The sequence below is a fragment of the Stenella coeruleoalba genome (genome assembly GCF_951394435.1).
Source record: "Stenella coeruleoalba genome assembly, chromosome: 7".
In the NCBI taxonomy this organism is placed as follows: Eukaryota; Metazoa; Chordata; class Mammalia; order Artiodactyla; family Delphinidae; genus Stenella; species Stenella coeruleoalba.
In genome coordinates, this window is record NC_137153.1 from 109657844 (window position 1) to 109677300 (window position 19457).

Below are 19457 nucleotides of genomic sequence, written 5' to 3' on the forward strand. Positions count from 1 at the left end.
GGTCATTGGGCAGGTGCCTGGATGGAGGTGAGGCTGGGAGAACATCTGGGGAAAGGAGACAGCACCTGTTCCAGAGCCCTGTCATGTGCTAGGCACTGTGCTTTGTGGACTGGATCTCATTCATTTCTTCCAGCTGGTTACGATTATTCACTGAGCTGGGAAAGGAACAAAAGGGTTCCAGTACTATACCTCTGTTTGTGTTTAAGAGGGGAAAGTACGTTTTAAAAAGCCTTATTAAAATTAAAGCGATTAGTAAGGATAAAAAATATCTTTGAATCTCTGGTAGTTCTATTGTAGTTAAAAGTTTGAGATAAATTGCAGAGAATTTCTAATCATGCTATAGCATTTGGAGTTTTTCCATAACTGATTTTTACTAGTGTCAAGTTCCAGCAAGCCTGTGAGATAGTCTGGCTTTTCTATACCCAGGGACACAGGTTCAGAGAGCTTGAGTCACTTGCAGGGTCACCTAGCTAGTAAGAGACAGGGCTGGGATCGGGCAGTGACTCCAGAGCCCTTGTGCCTTGGGGTGGGAGGAGACCAGAGGAGAGGGGAGGGCATCATAACGAGGTTTGTGGATGGGGTGGGAGGCAAGGGGGACTCTTGAAGTGCTGGATTGAGGCCCCCTCCTAAGAAGCCTTCCTATCCTTGGCACCAGCCATCCCTCCAGGTCTCTGGGCCTTGGCTGGGACCCTCCAGTCCTACCCTGCTTTGGATGCAAGGATGCAGAGATAGAAGTCAAGGGTGGGTATGGGGGCCAGTGGGCTGTTGGTTTCCGGGGCCTGGACACATGCCGGGTGCTTGTCTTTGGGTGTTGCAGTTACTGAGTGCTTGCTGTGTGCTAATAAGCACAGTGCTGGGAGCTCCTTCAACCCTCCTCCCAGATGACCCCCAGGGTAGGACTCATCACCGCATTTTATAGAGGAGGAAATTGAAACACTGCAGAAGGGCCATTGGCCCAAGTCCCCCCCGAGGTAGGGATTTGGGCTCTGTCCAAACTCAGCCTGGATATTATCTTGTCTTCCCTTGGATGGAAGGTTGTGCAACCCTCACCCTACTGGTCATTCTTGGTATCCCGAGCTCACCTAAGCTCTGCTCCTGGATTCTGCTCCTGGATTCTGGACTCTCTCCTCTGTCCTGAACCTGCCCCCTTTGTGTTTCTTGGAAGTTCTGCCTGCAAGGTACAAACTGACACCCAGAAGATGGGCTCCTGTTTACAGGAGGTCTTGGCTGTCACTGGCTGTGCAAAGCTTGGGGACAGAGAAAGGCTTCACTTGGAGCCTGCAGCAGGAGGGATATGTCACCGTTTTCTGAGGTCCTGTCATTATTGCTCCCATCATGGTGATTATTGGCCTAGGGAGCTGGGTCCTGCTGAAGGATGAACTTGATCCCCAGACAGACAGTGGGGGACCTTGACCAGATGCTCAAACATTGTTTGCCTTTTGCTGTTTCTTTCAGAATCTTAAAGTCCCAGGGCCTGAAGTGTCCTTAGAAATGGGCTGGTTTGCTCATCATCTGAGTCCCCTTGGCTGGGTTACCACTGGGCCACTCATTATCTCTCTGGAAGAGGGGGAAGGAAACCGGCATTTTTGAACTGTCTTATGCCAGGCATGGTCCTAGGATCTTCCACATTTATGGTCTCATTCAGTGCTCTCCACTCACCTTTGAGAAAAACATTTTAACCCTGATTTTATACATAAGGAACTTGAGTGTCAGAGAGAGAGAGAGAGAGAGAGAGAGATTGAGAGAGAGAGAGAGAGAGAGAGAGAGACGCTTCCTAGCCCCCAGCAAACAACCACCACAGCTTCCTCTATATGTGCATACGCTAGGCCAAGCACTGTGCTAAGCCCCAAATGTATTTTTACCTTACGACATTCTCACAGCAACTCTGGGAAGAAGCAATTCTAATCCCCATTTTACAGATGAGCAAACTGAGGCTCAGAGAGCAGAAGCCACAGAGCTAGAAGTGGTAGGTCGGGATTTATACACAGCTTTTCCTGTTGGGAGCTCTTTCCACAATCATGCACATTGTTTTTCTCTCTGTTGGAAAGCCTTTCCTCTGTGGAGCAGGGAGCTGCCTCCTGTGGCCTTTGTTGCTTCTGGCTCTGGTTTGGGCCCCGTAGGCCCTGCTGCCCCAGGAGGCTGGCGCGCGGAGACTGTGTTCCCACCTTCTACTGGTCCTGCACCGCAGTGCCCGTAGTTGGGCCTCACTGTCCTGCTGCTGATAGTGTTTGTGCCTGGACTCCCCTATCGGTGGGCTGTGGGGTGCCAGAGGGGCTACGATACAGCTGTTTGCAGCTCCAGCTGCTGGCCTGCCAAGCCTCCCAGGGCCACTGCCTCCCCAGAGAAGGGGACACCGACTTCAAAGTGGACCCTGGCATGGAGGGCACGGACTCACACCCATGGCCAGATCTGGCTGCTTCCAGGGCACAGGATCAGGAAGTGGCAGGGTTAGTCCCTCTCTGAATGTCCTGCCCTGGCTCTCAGCACTAGGTGGGGTTGCCTCCGAAGCTGGGGAAGAGCCAGTGGCTTTGGTCCCAGGAATAGTCAGCCTCTTGGAGTCCCACTGGCCATCTCCCCGCCAGCTGTCCACACCCAGGGTAGACTGGGCCAGGGCAGAGGTCCAGCTGGCCCTTACAGGGCGCCTTGTCATGTCATGGGCTCAGGCCTTACCTCTGGCCCAGTAATGGAGACCTGGGTTCTAGGTCTGCTCTGCCAGGTACTTGCTATGTGATTCTCAGAAGTTACACTCTTGTTCTTGGTGTCATAGTCTACAAAGAGAGGATGGACTAGTGAGCGTTGCTACAGATAAGTCCTACTCTGTGCAATGCACTCCAACAGTCTCACTGCTGAGCTCCCAACTGTCCTGCAACTGGGCACTACTATCCCTTTTTACAGATGAGTGACCCAACGCTCAGAGAGGGAAAGCAACTTGCTCCAGGTTCCACAGCCCAGACCTGAACTCAAGAATCTCCTGTGAAGTCTGTAACCTTCCTCCAGCACCACCACGCTGCTCTCACGTGGCACATGCTGAACAGAGGCCTCTGTGCAAAGAAAGCAGTTCAAAAAATGGGCACTAACTTTTGGGAAGCTTCTACTGTGTGTCGGGCCCTGGGCCTCCTCACTGCTCTGTGAGCTGGGTATCATTCTCCCCATTTTATAGATAAGGAAACTGAGGCCCTGATCACAGGAGCTGAGTCTCCCAGATTCTAAAACGTGTTCTTTCAAGTCCCCAGGGCTCCCCAGACCTCACAGAGGCCCTGTCTGCTTTCACTGGGTTTTATAACTGCCTTCTCTGTTTACTGCCTGTTGTCCCATTTAGCAAAACCAGAGGGGTGGGTATTCCCAGGAGGACCCAGAGCCCAGCAGTGACCCAGAAAGCAAGCAAGCTCTGAGAGAAGACTTTCCATGAGTAGCCAGCTGCCTGGGAATCAAGAACAACAGTGTTTGGGGTGAAGAAAAAAGAACAGGGTGGTGTCTTCCAGGGCCAGCCAAGGCCTTTTGTACATCGAGGCCGGGGGCGGAGGGTGACGCTGCCTGCTCCCATCTCTGGTAGCTGCCTTGGGAGGTCCAGGGAGACACGGAGGCTAGCCTAAGGTCACAGAGGAGCAGGGCCAGAGCTGGTGGTGGGGGTCCTGGATCCAACTACAGGGGAGAGATGTGGGCTGATGCTGAAAGCCACCTACTGTGTGTAGCACTAGGCGGGAGCCTGGAACACCCAAGATCAGAGGTCAAGGGGATCTCTGAGGTCCAGAGAAGGGCAGGGACTAGGGTGTACTCACGTAGCGAGTGGTGGCAGAGCCGGGCTGCCTCTCAAGTACAGGAGACCGTGCCTGACCTGTGTGCCCATGAGTGGCACAGAGTGTAGGTACCACAGTCCATCTTCCACCCAGTGGCTGCAGCCTGGGGACCTTCCTAGGACAAGCCTCTGTCCTGGGTGCTCACAGGTGCAGGTGCAGGGCTGGAGGGCTGCGACCTCTTCAGCCTGGGACGCGTGGTAGGGACGGCCACCCCACGGAGTTCGGGCTGCCAGGCTTGGCTCGGGCTTGACTGAGTCCGCGCCTGCAACCCTTTACCTGTAAACGGTACTGTTTCTCCCTTCCTGCCCAGGTGGGATGGTGCTGCGAGGCCCTGCTTGATCCCCAGATAGAGCTTGGGCACTGGAGCCAGCCAGCCTTGTGTCTGAATCTTAGCAGTGCCTCTTTCTAGCTGAATGACCCCAAGCAAGTGACTGAAACTCCCTGAATCTCCGTTTCCTGGTCTATAAAATGAGAAATTTAATACCTCTTTCCCCTGGTTGCTGTGAGGAGACTCAGAATCAGACACCGCCCATCCCTTCCTCCCTCTCTTCTCCCAGAGATGTCTGGATCCAGAGGTGAGGTGGCATGCTGCCGTCGGTGACCGCCGTGCCCCCTTGTGTAGTTCAGGGGCCCTGCACCGTCTCATTCAGAAGGACCTGTAGAGGCAACCTGGACCAGTGCTCCCATTTTACAGATGGAAACCCTGAGGCTTAGAGACGTGTCGGTTCTGGATATGGTTGTAGAGCCAGTATCTGGGAATGCTGGGCTAGGAATGAGGCTTAGAGTCAGAGCATCAGGGCCTACCCCATCTTTTGGGTATCTGGACCTTGAGGCCCAGAAAGGGACAGTGATTTGCCCAAAGTCCCCCAGGAAGTCAGTGGCAGAGGGAAGCCTAGCACTGGGTGGGGACTCTTCCTTTCTACCTAGAAGTTTTTCTTTTGCATTTAAGTCCCCCCACTGGCCCCTGCCCCCACCCTCGCCCTGAACTCATCCTCTTCCAGGCAGGGAGCAGCATAAGACCATGTCCCCATCACAGTCTGCACACATCACTGCCCTGTAGTGAGAGTTTCTAGGCCATGGGCTCCCCGAGGGCAGGAGCCAGGGCCCGTTCACCAGGTCTCTAGCGCTGAGGACCCAGGCTCCAGAGCTACGTGGCAGGCAAAGCTGCAGGGCCTTTGTGATCATTAACCAGGGGCCAGTGACCCTGGGCTAGTGGTCAGTGACCCCTGGCACCAAGGCCAAGCCACAGCAGCCCTCTGTTAATCACCAACTGAGCAGAAAGGACGGCTCAGCTGGGCCAGATGCCGACTCAGGGTCATTCGGGGGACAGGGATGACAAGGAAATTTCTTCCTCCTGCCTGTTTGGATTTTCCAAATTGTCTAATGAGCAGGTATCATTCTCTATTTTAAAGGTATTATTTCTACATCAGTCCTTTTTTTTTTTTCTCGGCCATGCCACGTGGCATACAGGATCTTGGTTCCCCGACCAGGGATGGAATCCGTGCCCCCTGCAGTGGAAGCGCAGAGTCTTAACCACTGGACTACTGAGGAAGTCCCCGTAGATCAGTCTTTTATAAAAAAAAAAAAAAAAACACCCAAAAAACCAAAAAAAACTTCATTGGATAAATACTTGTAAATAGTTTCAATCCCTAGAGCACATTAAAAAAAATTTTCACACAAATATATTGAGGTATAATTTAGATACCAGAACAATTCACCCATGGTAAGCAGACGGGACTGTGATTTTTAGTACATTTTTCAGTTGTGTAATCGTCACCATAATCCAGAGTTAGAATGTTTTCATCACCCTAAGATGTTCCCTTGTGCCAATGGCAGCGATGTGGGTGCTTAACCCCAACCTCTTATCCCTTTCAAACAAACTGGCTTGACGGTTTGGTGTTTACCCTCCCTGATTTTTTTAAGGATGTATACAAAAACAGACACCCTCATAAAACAGAGGAGAGGAGTCACATTATAGTCATTGTACAATTCGCTTTTTGCACTTGGAGCTCTCTCCGTGCTTATTGAGCACCTACTATGTGCCAGGGACGGTCCGCACTAGCTTATTCTTTTTTCACAGCTGCAGAGTGGTCTGTTGTATGGCGGCTCCATAATTTGTTTAACCGGGACACTTGGGTCCTTTCCAGTTTTCTTCAAACAATGCTTCAGTGAACATCCTTGCACATATATTTCCACGTTCCTCTGCAAGTGATACTGAAGGAAATGGCACTGTTGTTGCAATATGTGTTTCGAATTTGTGGTCATAAATTGCTCTCTAGAGAGGGGAGACTGGTTTATACTTCCATCAAGAGCATATGAGAACTGTGGGGTTTTTATAACCCTCGAAATGCCTAAGGAGAGGGAAGAGCTCTCTGAATTTAGGCCAGAGCTGATTCACTGCAGGCTCTACAGGCCCAGGACTAGACACAGGGCTTCAAGAACTCGGGCATCTCTCTGTGGTTCCCCACAGACACTGGGATAAAATTCAGACTCTTCAGTGTGACACACAGGCCCCTGTGACCCCCGCCACCCTCCTCCAGCCTCATCTCTTCTTGCTCCTGTGTTTGAGACAGGACCCCTCCTTAGTCACTGCATGTGGCCTGCATTTGCCCTTTGCCCATGCTGTTCCCTCCTCAGAATGCCTCTTCTTCTCAACCTCCCTCCTCCCTGTCCTTCAAGGCCCAGGTCACAAGTCCCTTTGTCCATGAAGCTTTCTTATAATCCCTGCAGTCTGATTTGTCTTCTCCGTGTGTGTGTTCATTTAGCCCTTTATCTGACCCACAGTCCATCTTAAATGGGAGGAAGTTGTGTGTGATGGAAGGCAAACTTCAGCCTGATTAGATACAAACTGGGCTCCAGGAGGAGCTGGTGTGGATGACTAAAGCTCGTGGGGAAGGGGGATGGGAACTCCCATTTACTAATTGTCAGACCAGGCCATTTTCACACAGAGAGACTGGTTTAATTCTCAGCAACCACTTTATACCCATTTACTAGATGAGAAGACTGAGGCAGAGAAGAAGAAAGTAACTTACACACAGTGGACGTGGGAATCAAACCCAGGTCTCCAGCTTCTGCATTCTCTTCCCTGTCACTGCATTCCCTGTTATTGGGAAAGGAGGAGATTTGGGATGCAAAGGGAACTTGGAAATAGAGAAGCTGGGCCCGGCAGAGTAGTGAGAGGGAGAAGAGAGGGGCTGGAGAAGGTGGGAAGCAGGCCTGGGTGAATTCGAATAGCACTTCTAACCCAGTGACTGACTGTAAGCCTCCAGTGGGAGAGTGAGAGATGGGAAGGGAGCCTGGGAGAAGGGCAAGAGGCTTGAATCCTTGACTTCCCCAGGGAGAGCCAATAGGACCTAAAACTGAAAAAAACAAGAACAAAACCAAAACTAACACCCCCCCCAAAAAAAGAAAAAAACCCAAACAACAAGGGCTTGTTATTTAAGACATGAAGCCAAACACTGAAATCAGCTGAAGGAGGAAGATAGAAGTGGTTGGTTGCCCCAAGGTGTAAGGGGGGTTGAGAGGCAAAACTTTGCATAAATAACGTGACTTTAAGTTTTTATCAAAACAACCTTTTACAAAATAAAAACTTTTTTAAAAGGAAGGAAAGACGGGCAGTCTTGAGTAAAATAGAACCTGCAATCCAAGAAGTTGAGAGATCTGCCTGCCTTTCTCTGTCTGGCTTGTTCAAGGGTCCAGTGAAGGTCAGCCTCCCGGACTGTGTCCTCAGCTGGTGACAGCCACATGCTGCCTAAGTGGGTCATCCACTCAGAGCACCTGGAGTGAAATGTTGCCTTTCATTTCCTAGTAGTGTGCAAATTGCTTGACCTTTCTGCACTCAGTTTTCCCCTCTTTAAAATGGGGCTGTCGATGGTACCCAGTCTGTAAAGGATGTTGGGATGTGTCCGTTTTCATATGAAGTGGAAAACCTTCAATAAATATTAGTTCATGGGATTTGTTGCTGGAGACGTTAGGGGTGGAGAGGGAAGGGTTCTTGCATGGATCACACAGGAGGCTAAGATGGGTGAACTCCCTGCCATTCTTACGTGTGCCCATTTAGTGTGCACTGAGTTAGCGCCTGCTGCTTGGTCTCCAGCCCTGACCTGGGGTGAAGGGGTGGCCACGCCCAGTTGGATCTGTCCGGGTGGGAACCCCGAGGTCTCTAAAATCCAGGCCAGATCCCCGCCCTTCCCAGGCCCGCGGGGGCCCAGCCCTGCCGCACGCCCTCCCTACGGGGCGGTCCCCAGCTTGGGCGGGCTGGGCGGGCGGCTACTTAAGGTCTGCGACTAGGGAGGCAGAGGCTGCCGCCCAGGTCTTCTGCCGCCGTCGCTGCCATGGCTCCGCACCGCTCCGCGCTACTGGACGCGCTGGTCCTGGCGCTGTGCGCGCTGTCGCCGCCGGCCCGCGCCGCCACCGCGTCGCGGGGGGTGACCCAGGCGCGGGTGAGTGCCCGGGGGGCCCCGGGGGGCTCCCGGAGTAACTCTCTATTGTAAGTTCTTGCAGATACAGCGCTAGGAAAAGGGGAGTATTTCAGGTCTAGAATGGAAAAACTGTTTTGTTGCTTTGTAAGTATCTCTTGCTGCTTCCGGGGCTCCGGTGGATGGGGGTGGGAGCCTCAGGGCCCTGGCTGTTTCCCTCCCTAGAGGCTAACCTCACCTTGGCCGGATTTCTTTTTCCCTCGGTGCTACCTTCTGATTTCGTACCCATCTCTGCCCCTAGATTTCTCCTCTTCCTTGCCTGATTTCTCCTTCCCTCTGCCTCATTTCTCTCCTTCCCTCTTCTGATTTCTTCTTCCATTTCAGATTCCTCTTTCTCATCTAATTTCTCTCTGCCTCTTCAATATTTTCCCCCTCTTCCCTGTATGATCTCACCTCCGCCTGCTTACCGTCCTTCCTGTTATTCTCGCCTCTCTGGTACCTCCTCTGCCCTGTCTGGTTTCTCCTCACTCCTGCTGTCCTTTTGTGTTCTCCGTCCCTCTGCCTGAGTTCTCCCATCTGTTTTTTTGACTTCTTCCACCAGATCCGGCCCGAGGTGACCTGCGCCTGCTGATTTCTACCCTCTGACTCCAAGCTAACCATCCCACTCTGCTCCATGTCTAGCCCCAGTGCATGTCTGACGGCCTTCCCCCATCCTTGACCACCTCATCTCCAACAGGCTCCTGCAGACCCCGGCTGCGTCCTCTCGCCTTTTCCAAGAAATGGAATTTGGGGGGGGTGGGGTTTTGGGGGCAGGAGGGAGGAGGCAGACAGCGCAGGAGGCCACTTGGGCTCAGTCATCTAGGCCCTTCTTGGAGGTGTGGACATGGACATGGTTGGGGCATGGGAAATCTTCCCACTTCCAAAGAGCAAAAGCAGACAGGCTGTGTGACCTTAGGCTAGTCCCCTTCCCCTCTTGGGGCCTCAATTTTCCTGTCTGCAGGGTGGAGTTGGATAATGAACTCTCTGAGGACCCTTCTAGTTCTGAGGACCACTGAGGATGCTGGAAGGGAACAAGCTGAGCCCCTGGCGACCCCCAGATTTACCATTGCCATCTGAGGGGTCTCCCCATGGTCCCAAAACTCGTGCTCTTAGAGCATGGGCCAATTCCTGCTCTGTCATTTCCTAGCTAGGGGGTCCCCGTCTTCACCTCTCTGCGCCTCGACTGTTGCATCTAATTGGCACTAAGAAAGGAAGAGAGAAGGGAGAGAGAGCCTTCTGTCCCCCCATCACCAGGGAGCTGAGGAGGGGAGACAGATGCTGGCCACGGACAGGGTTTGGAGCCTAAACTCTGCCCTGTTTGCTCACTCGTCGAGCAGGGGTCATAGAACGGGGTGGGGAGAGTCAGCGGCTCAAGTGAGATGCTCTTGGTGCTGGAAACCACCCTCCCTCGTGCCCCGGGGTGGGGTCTCTCCCCGCCGAGGCTCCTGCCCTCACTCAGGCTCCTCCCCATCTCTTGCAGCCCAGCAGCATGGTGGTGGAACACCCCGAGTTCCTCAAGGCGGGGAAGGAGCCCGGCCTGCAGATCTGGCGTGTGGAGAAGTTCGACCTGGTTCCCGTGCCCCGCAAACTTTACGGAGACTTCTTCACAGGCGATGCCTATGTCATCCTGAAGACGGTGAAGCTCAGGAGTGGGAACCTGCAGTACGACCTCCACTACTGGCTGGGTGAGGCTGGCCCCGCCCGAGCCCCCATCCCAGCCCCTCTGCCGTAAAGCACAGACCTTTGAGGCATGGTCGCCAGGAAGTGCCCACGGGAATTAAGTGACTATTGAGCATCAAGTGTGTGCCAGACCCTTGGTTACATGTTCCCAAGACTCTAGAGCCCACCTGCCCGAGTTCAGACCCCGGCTCTGCCCTTTGGCAAGATATTCAGTGTCTCTGTAAAGTGGACCTGATGATTGCGCTAGACTACCTCATAGGACTGTTGTGAGGGTTAAACAAGCCACTATGGCACACAGACTGGAGGTGATTTGGGGACCCTGGACCCCCTGCACAGCTCCAGTCACACTCCAGTTTGCCCTTCAGAGTCGGAGCCTGGAGCCCTGCCACAGCTCTGCTGTGTGACTCTGTGAGTCCTGCCCCCTCATTGTGCCTTGGTTTTCTGTTTTGTTGTTGTTTTGTTTTTTGTTTTATGGTACGCGGGCCTCTCACTGCTGTGGCCTCTCCCGTTGCGGAGCACAGGCTCCGGACACGCAGGCTCAGGGGCCATGGCTCACGGGCCCAGCCGCTCCGCGGCATGTGGGATCCTCCCGGACCGGGGCACGAACCCGTGTCCCCTGCATCGGCAGGCGGACTCCCAACCACTGCGCCACCAGGGAAGCCCTGTGCCTTGGTTTTCTGATGCTCCCTGGCCTGACTTCGTGCTCAGGAAGGTTGAGAGTGAGTGCAGGGGGAAGCGTCAGAGCTGGGAGGACTCCTAGAGACCTGGAGTCAGCCTCCCACCTCCCCCATTATACAGATAGATTAACCGAAGCTCATAGGAGGCAGGGGCTTGCCCAGCTTCTACAGCCAGGCCAGGGCACTGCTGGGGGCTCCAGACTCCTCCTCCGTGGGAGGCTGGGGCCACTTTACAGAAGCCCGGCTCATGCTGCTCTGATGTCCCCCAGGCAATGAATGCAGCCAGGATGAGAGCGGGGCAGCTGCTATCTTCACCGTGCAGCTGGATGACTACCTGAACGGTCGGGCTGTGCAGCACCGTGAGGTCCAGGGCTTCGAGTCTGCCACCTTCCTTGGTTACTTCAAGCATGGCCTCAAGTACAAGGTGGGTGCCGGGCAGCAGGGACAGATGCACCAATGGCAGGGCTCACTCAGGTCCATCCATCATCTTTCAGTCTTGTTTGGTGATGTGGGCAGATGGGTCAGAGCTCAGCCTTTGGAGTTGGTTAGCTCTGGGCTCTTCCTAGCTGCGCGACCTTGGACAAATCACACACTCTCTCTCTGAGCCTCTGGTTTCTTATTAAATTGAGAGAAGAAAATTCTCCATCACTTCACAGGGTGGTCTTCCTAGCCCCAGCTGTAAGGGGTGGGCCATGGGTGGGAACCTTGCTTTCCCGGGGCTTGAGCCTGCCAACAGAGGGGCCTATGTTAGGTATTTGAAACACATTTGATCACATTTCTCCTTCTGCTTGTTAGAATCCCCCTTGAACTTGAACTCTGAAGCGTCTGAGCCCCAGCCCCAAGCCAGGTAGGGCTGAGCAAAACCAAGCTGGAAGCCCCAAGAGGCTGTGCCGTGTATTGTGTATGACGTCTGGGAAACCACTTGGCCTCCCTGAGCCTCCCTTTCCTCTTCTGTTACATGAGAACCAGTTGTACCTGCCCTTTGGGCCTGGGGAGAGGATTTGGTGAAGGCATAGCTGGGAAATGCCTTGCACAGAGCTTGGCACCTTGGAAGGGCTCCTGGAAAGCTGTAGTTTTACGAAGCTGGGGTTCTCTTTGGTCAGGATAAGGAGGGGATCATAAGCTTTGATGGTCTTAATGTCAGAGTTCAAATCTCTTATTTTAAGAGAGGGAGGGGCAACTGAGGCATAGAGAGGTTAAGCAACTGGTCCAGGGTCACACAGCCAGTCAGTCCCAGAGCCAGGACCAGAACCCAGATCTCCTGACTCCCAGCTTTTTCCCACTACACCAACCTGCTTCTCATGAGCAGGGTTCTAGGATAGGTATTAAGCCCCACCTATGCTGCTGATGTGCTGTGTGACCTTAGAGAAGTCATCATCCATCTCTGGGCCTCTGGGTTGTCTGTGTTAGCAGGGTGGCCACGCTGTCTGCTCAGCTGACACATCAGGGATTAGGTGATGGAAAAGCTCTCATGAGACTGAGATAGCAGAGGGCAGGGTGTGTTGTGGGAACAGGGCCTCAGCCCTGCGCTGGGTGGAGCAGGGTTGGAGTCCCTGGAGGCTACCAGCACCCCTGTCAGTCACATCCACGCCCACAGTGCCTCCTGCGGAGCTGTCCAGTTCTACCTTCTTTCGACAGCCTCTTCTGGGGCCCTGGTACCGATGGAGGGAGGGGTGAGAAGCTTGGGACCCAGTCCCTGGACTTGGAGAAGGACCAGGGCTTTTTGCAGCTCCTGGAGCAGAAAGCGGAAAGGACACTCGATCAGGAGTCAGAGAGGTTGGTTCAGGTCCCAAGGCCACCCCTCTCCCTGCTTGTGCCTCCAGGTGGGCGCTCTCACATATTTGTCATTCATTCAGCAAATAGTTATCAAGCCCCTTGAGCAACAGCGCCTGCTTTTGTTGTTGCTGTCTGGACAGCAGTGACTTAACTTGTGGACAAGTTAAGCAGCTTACAGAGCTGGTAAGTGACAGAGCTGGGATTTAAACCCAGGTGTGAAGGGCCTCGCACAGAACGAGTTCAGAGTGGACATTTGAAGACTCCCTGGTCTCTGATCTTAGCTCAGATGGAGCCTAGGAATCTGCATGTTTAGCAAGCCTCCTTCACCCTCCGGTGATTTTTCCAAGATGTTCTTGGACCATACTCTGAGGAATGTTCCAGGGGATGCGTTCCCAGCCCAAGCCTGGATTTGGGACTTCAGTCCTGAGAGGCCCTGGCTTTCGGTGGAAATGTGAGGTCCAAAGCCAGTCCTGTTTTCCACCTTCTGCAAGTCCTCCCGCCGCCCCTGCACTTGGCAGGCCCAGTTCAAGGTTCTCGGCCTGGCGCCCTCATCAATTATAGATCTCCAAGGAGCAGAGCTTGTTACGCAAGACTTGTTTCTGTGAAAGCCTGCTCCTGGAGCCAGTTCCGTCCTCGGGGTGTGAGAAGGGGCAGGGAGGGGACGAGAGCCGCTGGAAAGGGCTTTCACGGGGCCTGTGCTGTCCGGTTCTGTGACCTCCACATCCTTCAAGTCATTGCATTTGATCCCTCCTCCTCCTCCTGACTCCCAGACAGAACCCTAGAGACCCCACGGGGCTGCATTATTTGAAAACCTTGGTTCAAGCAGAGTCTGGGGTGGCCTGAGTCCTAGAAGCTCCCGAACGCAATGGGAACTCACAGAATCACTTGAACCCTTCCTGTCCTCCCTCCTGTTTCTTAGATGAGGAACCCTGAGTTTAGAGGGTAGAGGGGACCAGCCCCAATCAGTAGGTTTTTCTTTGTTTTATAACATATTTTAAAATGTAGATCTTTATAGCTTTTATCCTTCTTCAGACTGCAAGTGTGATACAAGCTTACTGTAAAATGTCAAACGTAGAAATATGGCTTCTAGGAAGTAAAAGTTCCCCATGATTCTACTCGCGGAGATATACACCAAATGGTACATAATTTTTCTCTATATATACATGAACATATATGTTATTTATTTATTTTTTTAGCCGCACCGCGCGGCATGTGGAACCTTCCCCATGACCGGGGATCGAACCCATGCCCCCTGCAGTGGAAGTGCAGGGTCTTAACCACCGGACTGCCAGGGAAGTCCCTATATGAACGTATAGATGTGTATATTATGTATAGATATAGAATCTATACCTATATATGTATATATAGATATATCATCACTTTAATTTGGAAAGTGGCTTTTAAAACAATATCCTATTAAATTTTGTTTAAATAATTTGATGCCAATCTCTGCCCACCTAATGATTAGACCATAGAAAGCAACAATCAATCCTAGAGATTAAAGTAAAAATAGTGAAAAATAGTAAAACTTTCCAAAAAGTCCTGCCCCTTATACTTGGAGATCCACTAATGTCTCCTAAGAGCTTACTTTTATTTTTTTGCTAACTAATCTTTCTAAGTCTAATTTCCCAGATCAGTAAGATTAGAGGAGTTAATTAATCAGGAAATGCCTGTCCATACTCATTAGAAATCAAGTATTCTTTAATTTATAAATTCATATACAGAGAATTTATTGGAACCAAGATTTATGACATTGAACAACACTTTTCCTTTTTTAAAAGAAAGTTTCTATTTTTTTGATAAAAAATAAAAGGCACACTTGTACAAGTAAAATATTTTAGAGATGTATTTCTACAAGTTAAGGGTCTTTCTCTTCCCTCATTTCCCCATTTCTTCCTCTCTGAGGAATCCATGAAAATGGTCCATGTGTCCGTTCAGCACCTTTTGGAAAAGCTTTTCAGATCCACGGTCTCTGTACCTCCAGATGAATGAGGTTCCAGGGTCAGTGGTGCCCACAGACACTCAGGAGTTCCTGGGCTGGCAGACTTGGGCAAGGCTGGTCCCTAGAAGGGCAAACTTGGGGGTAAAACTTACACCAATTATCTGGGACCCTGGGCACGGGGCTGAACCTCTTTTCACCTCAGTTTCCATGCCTGTGAAGTGGGGTAATGAGAGTTGCTACCTCAGGGGCTTGTGGGGACCACACCGCATGGCCATGAAGCAGGTGCCTCAGCCTCTGTCACAGGCCTAGTAAGTGGCAGCCTCTGCGGTCATTACCAGGTGAGCACGGGGCATTGCATCTTCTTCCCCAGCTGCCTTTCCTTACCTGCTCCCCAGCAGGAGGGTCCCTGGAGCCAGGTGGAAAGAAAGGCTCTGCGAATACCTTGGCCATCCTGCTGGGCCCGAGGGGATGCTCTTGAAAGGCCTCATGCTAGTACTAAGAAAGGACACCAGAGGGCGCTCCACTCACAACAGGGAAAACATTTCAACTTGAAGAACCTTGCTCTGAACAGTGGTTTGTTCCTGCCTCCCATCCTGGGTGACCCTAGGGACCTTTGCTCTAAGAAAACCTGATGTTGGGGGAAAATGTGGCCCTTACAAATTTAGTTACACCTGGGTTTGCATCCTAGCTCCACCATTTACTAGCTTTGAGATCTTAGGCAAGTCTCTTCACTTCTGGCGTCTGCATTTCTCATCTGTAAGTTGGGGATGATGACACCTCCCTCGTAGAGGACACATACAAAATGCCCGGCAGAGTGGGCATTGTCATTTCACAACCACTTCTATATTGCTTACTGCGTGTAGACGTAATAGGAACCCAATCATACTCACTCCCTTTGTCCCTTGCCCTCATGGACTCTGTGCGGCAAGTCAGACTTGGCTTTGCTCTGCAAACTGAGGTGTCAGCAAGGGGCCTGGAGGGGATGGCCACATTTCTGGCCTTAGTGGCCCTTGACGTGTGGAGCAGGGAGATGAGTGCCAGATTGGGAACAGGAGGCAAGGTTTTACTCCTTAGCTTTGCCGCGTGCTTTTTGAGTGCCCTTGAGTAAGTCACTTCACTTCTCTGGGCTTCGGTTTCCTCATGCGTAAAACGGGAAGCTCATAAGGACCTTCGCAGCTCTGACTTGACATCCCTGAGGCTTGGGGTCGATGAGCACCTGGGGCTGGGAACTGTTAATGAGGACGCCCAGCCCACTTTATTTGGCTTTCTACTGAGCCAAGGGCAGTTTTGACCGCTGCCAGGAATCCTTCCTGAAGTTCCCTGGAACTTGGTGATGACTGCAGAAGGTGGCACAGCAGGGGCTTTTGTCACCATTTCAAAAGGGAGAGGCCTGAGGCTCAGAGAGGGAAAGAGACTTACCCAAAGTCACCCAGCACTCTAGTGGCAGGGCAGGGACTTGAACCTGAGGTCAGTGCTCTGTCATTTACCCACAGCTGCCTCTGAAGGCACAGCTGGGTGGGACTTGCTGCAGCAGCATCAGAGGAGGGAGGGGAATGGTCTCGGCTGGAGACCGAGAGAGCCTTGAAGGATGGGAAAGCTTCGGGTGAGTGCTTCTCAAAGCGGGTTTTGCAGAACACTCGAGCTGCAGGCAGGATGAGGAGGAGAAAAGCAGTTCTTGATTCAATAAGGCAGGGAAATATTCTCTAAAACAAAAGGTAAGCAGGTTTATTTACCAGAGGACTTCCCAGAGCCTTTATTATGTGGATGTACATTATGTAACAGTCAGGGAGCAAGTAAGGAGCATTCCTTGTGCTTATTTGATCATGGAATCCTTTCCTTGCAGACTATTTGGGGGATTAGAGTTCCTTAGAACATCCCTTAGAAAATGCAGCTTTTGAGAAAGGAATGTTTGAAGCTTTTTGATCCAGGAAAGTGGGCCCAGTGGTCTTTGTTAGTGGAGTACGAGATTCAAAGGGGTGGCAGCAATGTGCAGTGGGTAGGGAATCTGCTAGAAGTCCAGTGGTGCATAGGCCAGAATTTCCTTCAACTCATCCCTATCCCTTCCCCAGACGCTCTCCCGTGGACTAACGCTGTCTCCTTGACCCAACAGAAAGGAGGCGTGGCATCAGGATTCAAGCACGTGGTACCCAATGAGGTGGTGGTGCAGAGACTCTTCCAGGTCAAAGGGCGGCGTGTGCCCCGCGGCACCGAGGTGCCTGTGTCCTGGGAGAGCTTCAACAATGGCGACTGCTTCATCCTGGACCTGGGCAATGTAAGTTGTGCCCTCCCCTTTCCCAGGGGCCACTGAGGTGCTCCAGGCCTGACTCTGGGGAGGTGGACGCATCCACATGAACAAGTAGGGCAAGCCACAGAGACAGCAGCCCCCATGCACACACATGCTCTGTGTAGCAGTCAGACATACCTGCAGAGATTTGGGTGCAGACGTGCCTGGCGTGCAGACTCAGACTCATCATATGCCCGCACACAGACCTCACGCACAGCGCACTCTGGCTTCAGTTGACGTACGACTCCCTGGCATGTTCATGTGCACATCTTGTGTACCTTTTTACACGTAGTCATTCACTTGCAAATACATGGCACGCATGTGCAGCAACTATAGGCTTTTGGAATATAGCCAGTATTTTATAACAACTACAAATGGTGTATAGTCTTTAAAAATTGTGAATCACTATGTTGTACACGTGAAACTTATGTAGCACTGTAAGTCAACTATATCTCAAAAAAAAACCTATAAGCTCTTGCCCAGCAGGCGTGGGCATGGCATCACGATGAGTGCCTACACATGGAGACTTGGGCATGTTGTTCAGGGACCCACAGTGTGCACGTCATCCGTGTAGTTGCACATGCCCACTTGTATGTGGCAACGTGTGTGGGCTGCACTTACCCAGGCCCACCTCACTGACTGATGCTTTGTACACATTCTTCTCAAATCCACATATACTCGTACCTGCAGAAGGACATGGCCAGATGTTCTACACCCAACCTCATATATACACGTGGTGTAAGGTCCATGCAAACGGAGGCACACACTGAGTGTAAGCGGTTATTAAAGTGTAGCAGGTACACAGAAGAGTGTGTGAATCCTGAGTGTGCATCTCTATAGATTTCAGAGTGAACACACCCGTGTAATTAACACCCAGATCAAGAAACAGAACATCACCAGCCCCCAGAAGGCCCCATCTGTCCTCTTCTTAGATTTTTTTTTTTTTTTTTTTTTTTTTGGCTGCGTGGCTTGTAGGATCTTAGTTCCCTGACCAGGGATGGAACCCGTGCCCCCTGCAGTGGGCCCCACAGAGTCCCAGCCACTGGACCACCAGGGAATTCCCCGTCTGTCCTCTTCTCATCCTTTCACCCCCAAGGATAACCGTCATCCCAGACTCTCTCAACCAACAGCATAGACTGGTTCCACCTGTTTCTGAACTTCATGTACGTGGAATCTTTGCTTTTGATCTCTGACTTCTTTTGCCCAACATTTTCTTTCTGAGATCCATCCGTATTGTTGCCTTTAGTTGTAAATTGTTCCTTCTCCTTGTTATATAAGAATTGATCGGGCAGATATGCCACAGTTCATTGATCCATTCTGTTGTTGACGGACACTTGGGATAGTTTGGGGCTATTCCAGGTGGTGCTGCTCTGAACATCCTTGCACGGGTCTTTTGGTGGCTGTATGCATGCACTTCTGTTGGGTGTATTCCCAGGAGAGGGATTGCTGAGTCATAGGATACCGGTATACAGAGCTTTAGAAGGTACAGCCAAATGGGTTTCCAAAGTGGTTGTACTAATTTCTGCTCCCACCAGCAGGCAAACATTTCTATACACATTCTATGTGTAGGGGTACCTGTGAAAAAACACATATCCAAAATCATGCACTCACATACCCTGGTGCACACAGATCACACCTGTTGTGCTTGGATGTGGGCATGTGTGTGCTCCACCGGCTGTCACCTGGGCAAGCAGAGAACAAGGTGAGCTCACCGCCCGCCCCCATAGTTCCCTCCTTGCCATGTCGCTGGGCAGGGCTTATATGGGCCACTGCCTTATGTGGGGTCCCTGTCTTACAGGACATCTATCAGTGGTGCGGCTCCAAGAGCAACCGTTTCGAGAGGCTGAAGGCCACAGAGCTGTCCAAGGGCATCCGAGACAACGAGCGGAATGGCCGGGCCCGTGTGCACGTGTCCGAGGAGGGCTCCGAGCCGGAGGCGATGCTCCAGGTACCCACGGCCACATCCCAGGAGTGCATGGTGGGGCTGAGAAGAGGGACAGGAGGCTCCTTTCTTTCCTCCATCCAACAGGCAGTTTTGAGGTGAATTTGTTTTTCCACCGAGCTGGAAGAGCAGCTTCCCCGACAACTCCCAGACTCCCCTGAGAAGTGGGGCTGGAATCCCAGGACCTGGTACATCCCGGGGTTGTGAGCCACACCCTCCCACTGGGAGGGCTAGGTCCTCCAAAGGAGCTGAGAAGGAGGGTCTTGGCGTCTTCCGAGGGTGAGCCTGGTGCTGGAGCCAGGTCAGAAAGAGACAATGGAGACCCAATCCCCTCTTTCCTCTTCTGACCATTCCTAGTGGTTTATAGCCCATTTCATCAAATTGCATGATGGCATTGTCAGCCGTTGTGCTTTGAGGACATATCAACAGAGGCAGAGGTCACCAGGAAAAGGAGGAGACCACGGGCTCTGCTCCGTGCCACTTGTCTCCTGCTTGTCTGGGGCTGTTGAGTTCTGGTTTTTAGGAAGAGCAGAAGGTGATTATTATGGGGAGGAGCCTGGACACCAAAGATGGCTTGAGAGGAGCAGTAGCTGGGGCCATTGAGGCTGGAAGTAGCTCAGAATGGAGGTGTGAAAATAGACTCTAAAATCACAGGGATACGGGTTCAAATTCCAACTTAGCCACCTTATAGCTGTGTGGACAAGGTACTTCTCTCTAGACTTCAGTTTCCTCTCCTGTGAAACGAGAGTGATAATCTGTGCCTCTCAGCATGGGTGCGAAGATGAAATGAGGTCTGTTAAAGGCATGTGGTGGAAGGTATTCATAGCTCTGTTTATCATTCTTAGAAGGCTAGGAGGAAATGGTAGAATAAATACCTGAAGGACTGTCCAGGAGGCAGAGGA

At 51.9% G+C, this 19457-nt stretch overlaps 1 protein-coding gene across 2 annotated transcripts in view; it reads left to right on the plus strand.

Moving 5' to 3' along the window:
* GSN (gelsolin) overlaps positions 1–19457 on the plus strand; it is a 56714-nt gene that overhangs the window by 20954 nt on the left and 16303 nt on the right. The window contains exons 1-5 of one of the 2 annotated variants that reach the window (XM_079927138.1): positions 8037–8239; positions 9735–9939; positions 10881–11035; positions 16440–16601; positions 18412–18561. In XM_079927138.1, coding sequence (XP_079783264.1) covers positions 8132–8239; positions 9735–9939; positions 10881–11035; positions 16440–16601; positions 18412–18561 — 780 coding nt within the window. In that variant the 5' untranslated portion in view covers positions 8037–8131. Of the gene's footprint in view, positions 1–8036; positions 8240–9734; positions 9940–10880; positions 11036–16439; positions 16602–18411; positions 18562–19457 lie in introns of those variants that run through there. The other variant, XM_079927139.1, reaches the window with a different exon arrangement.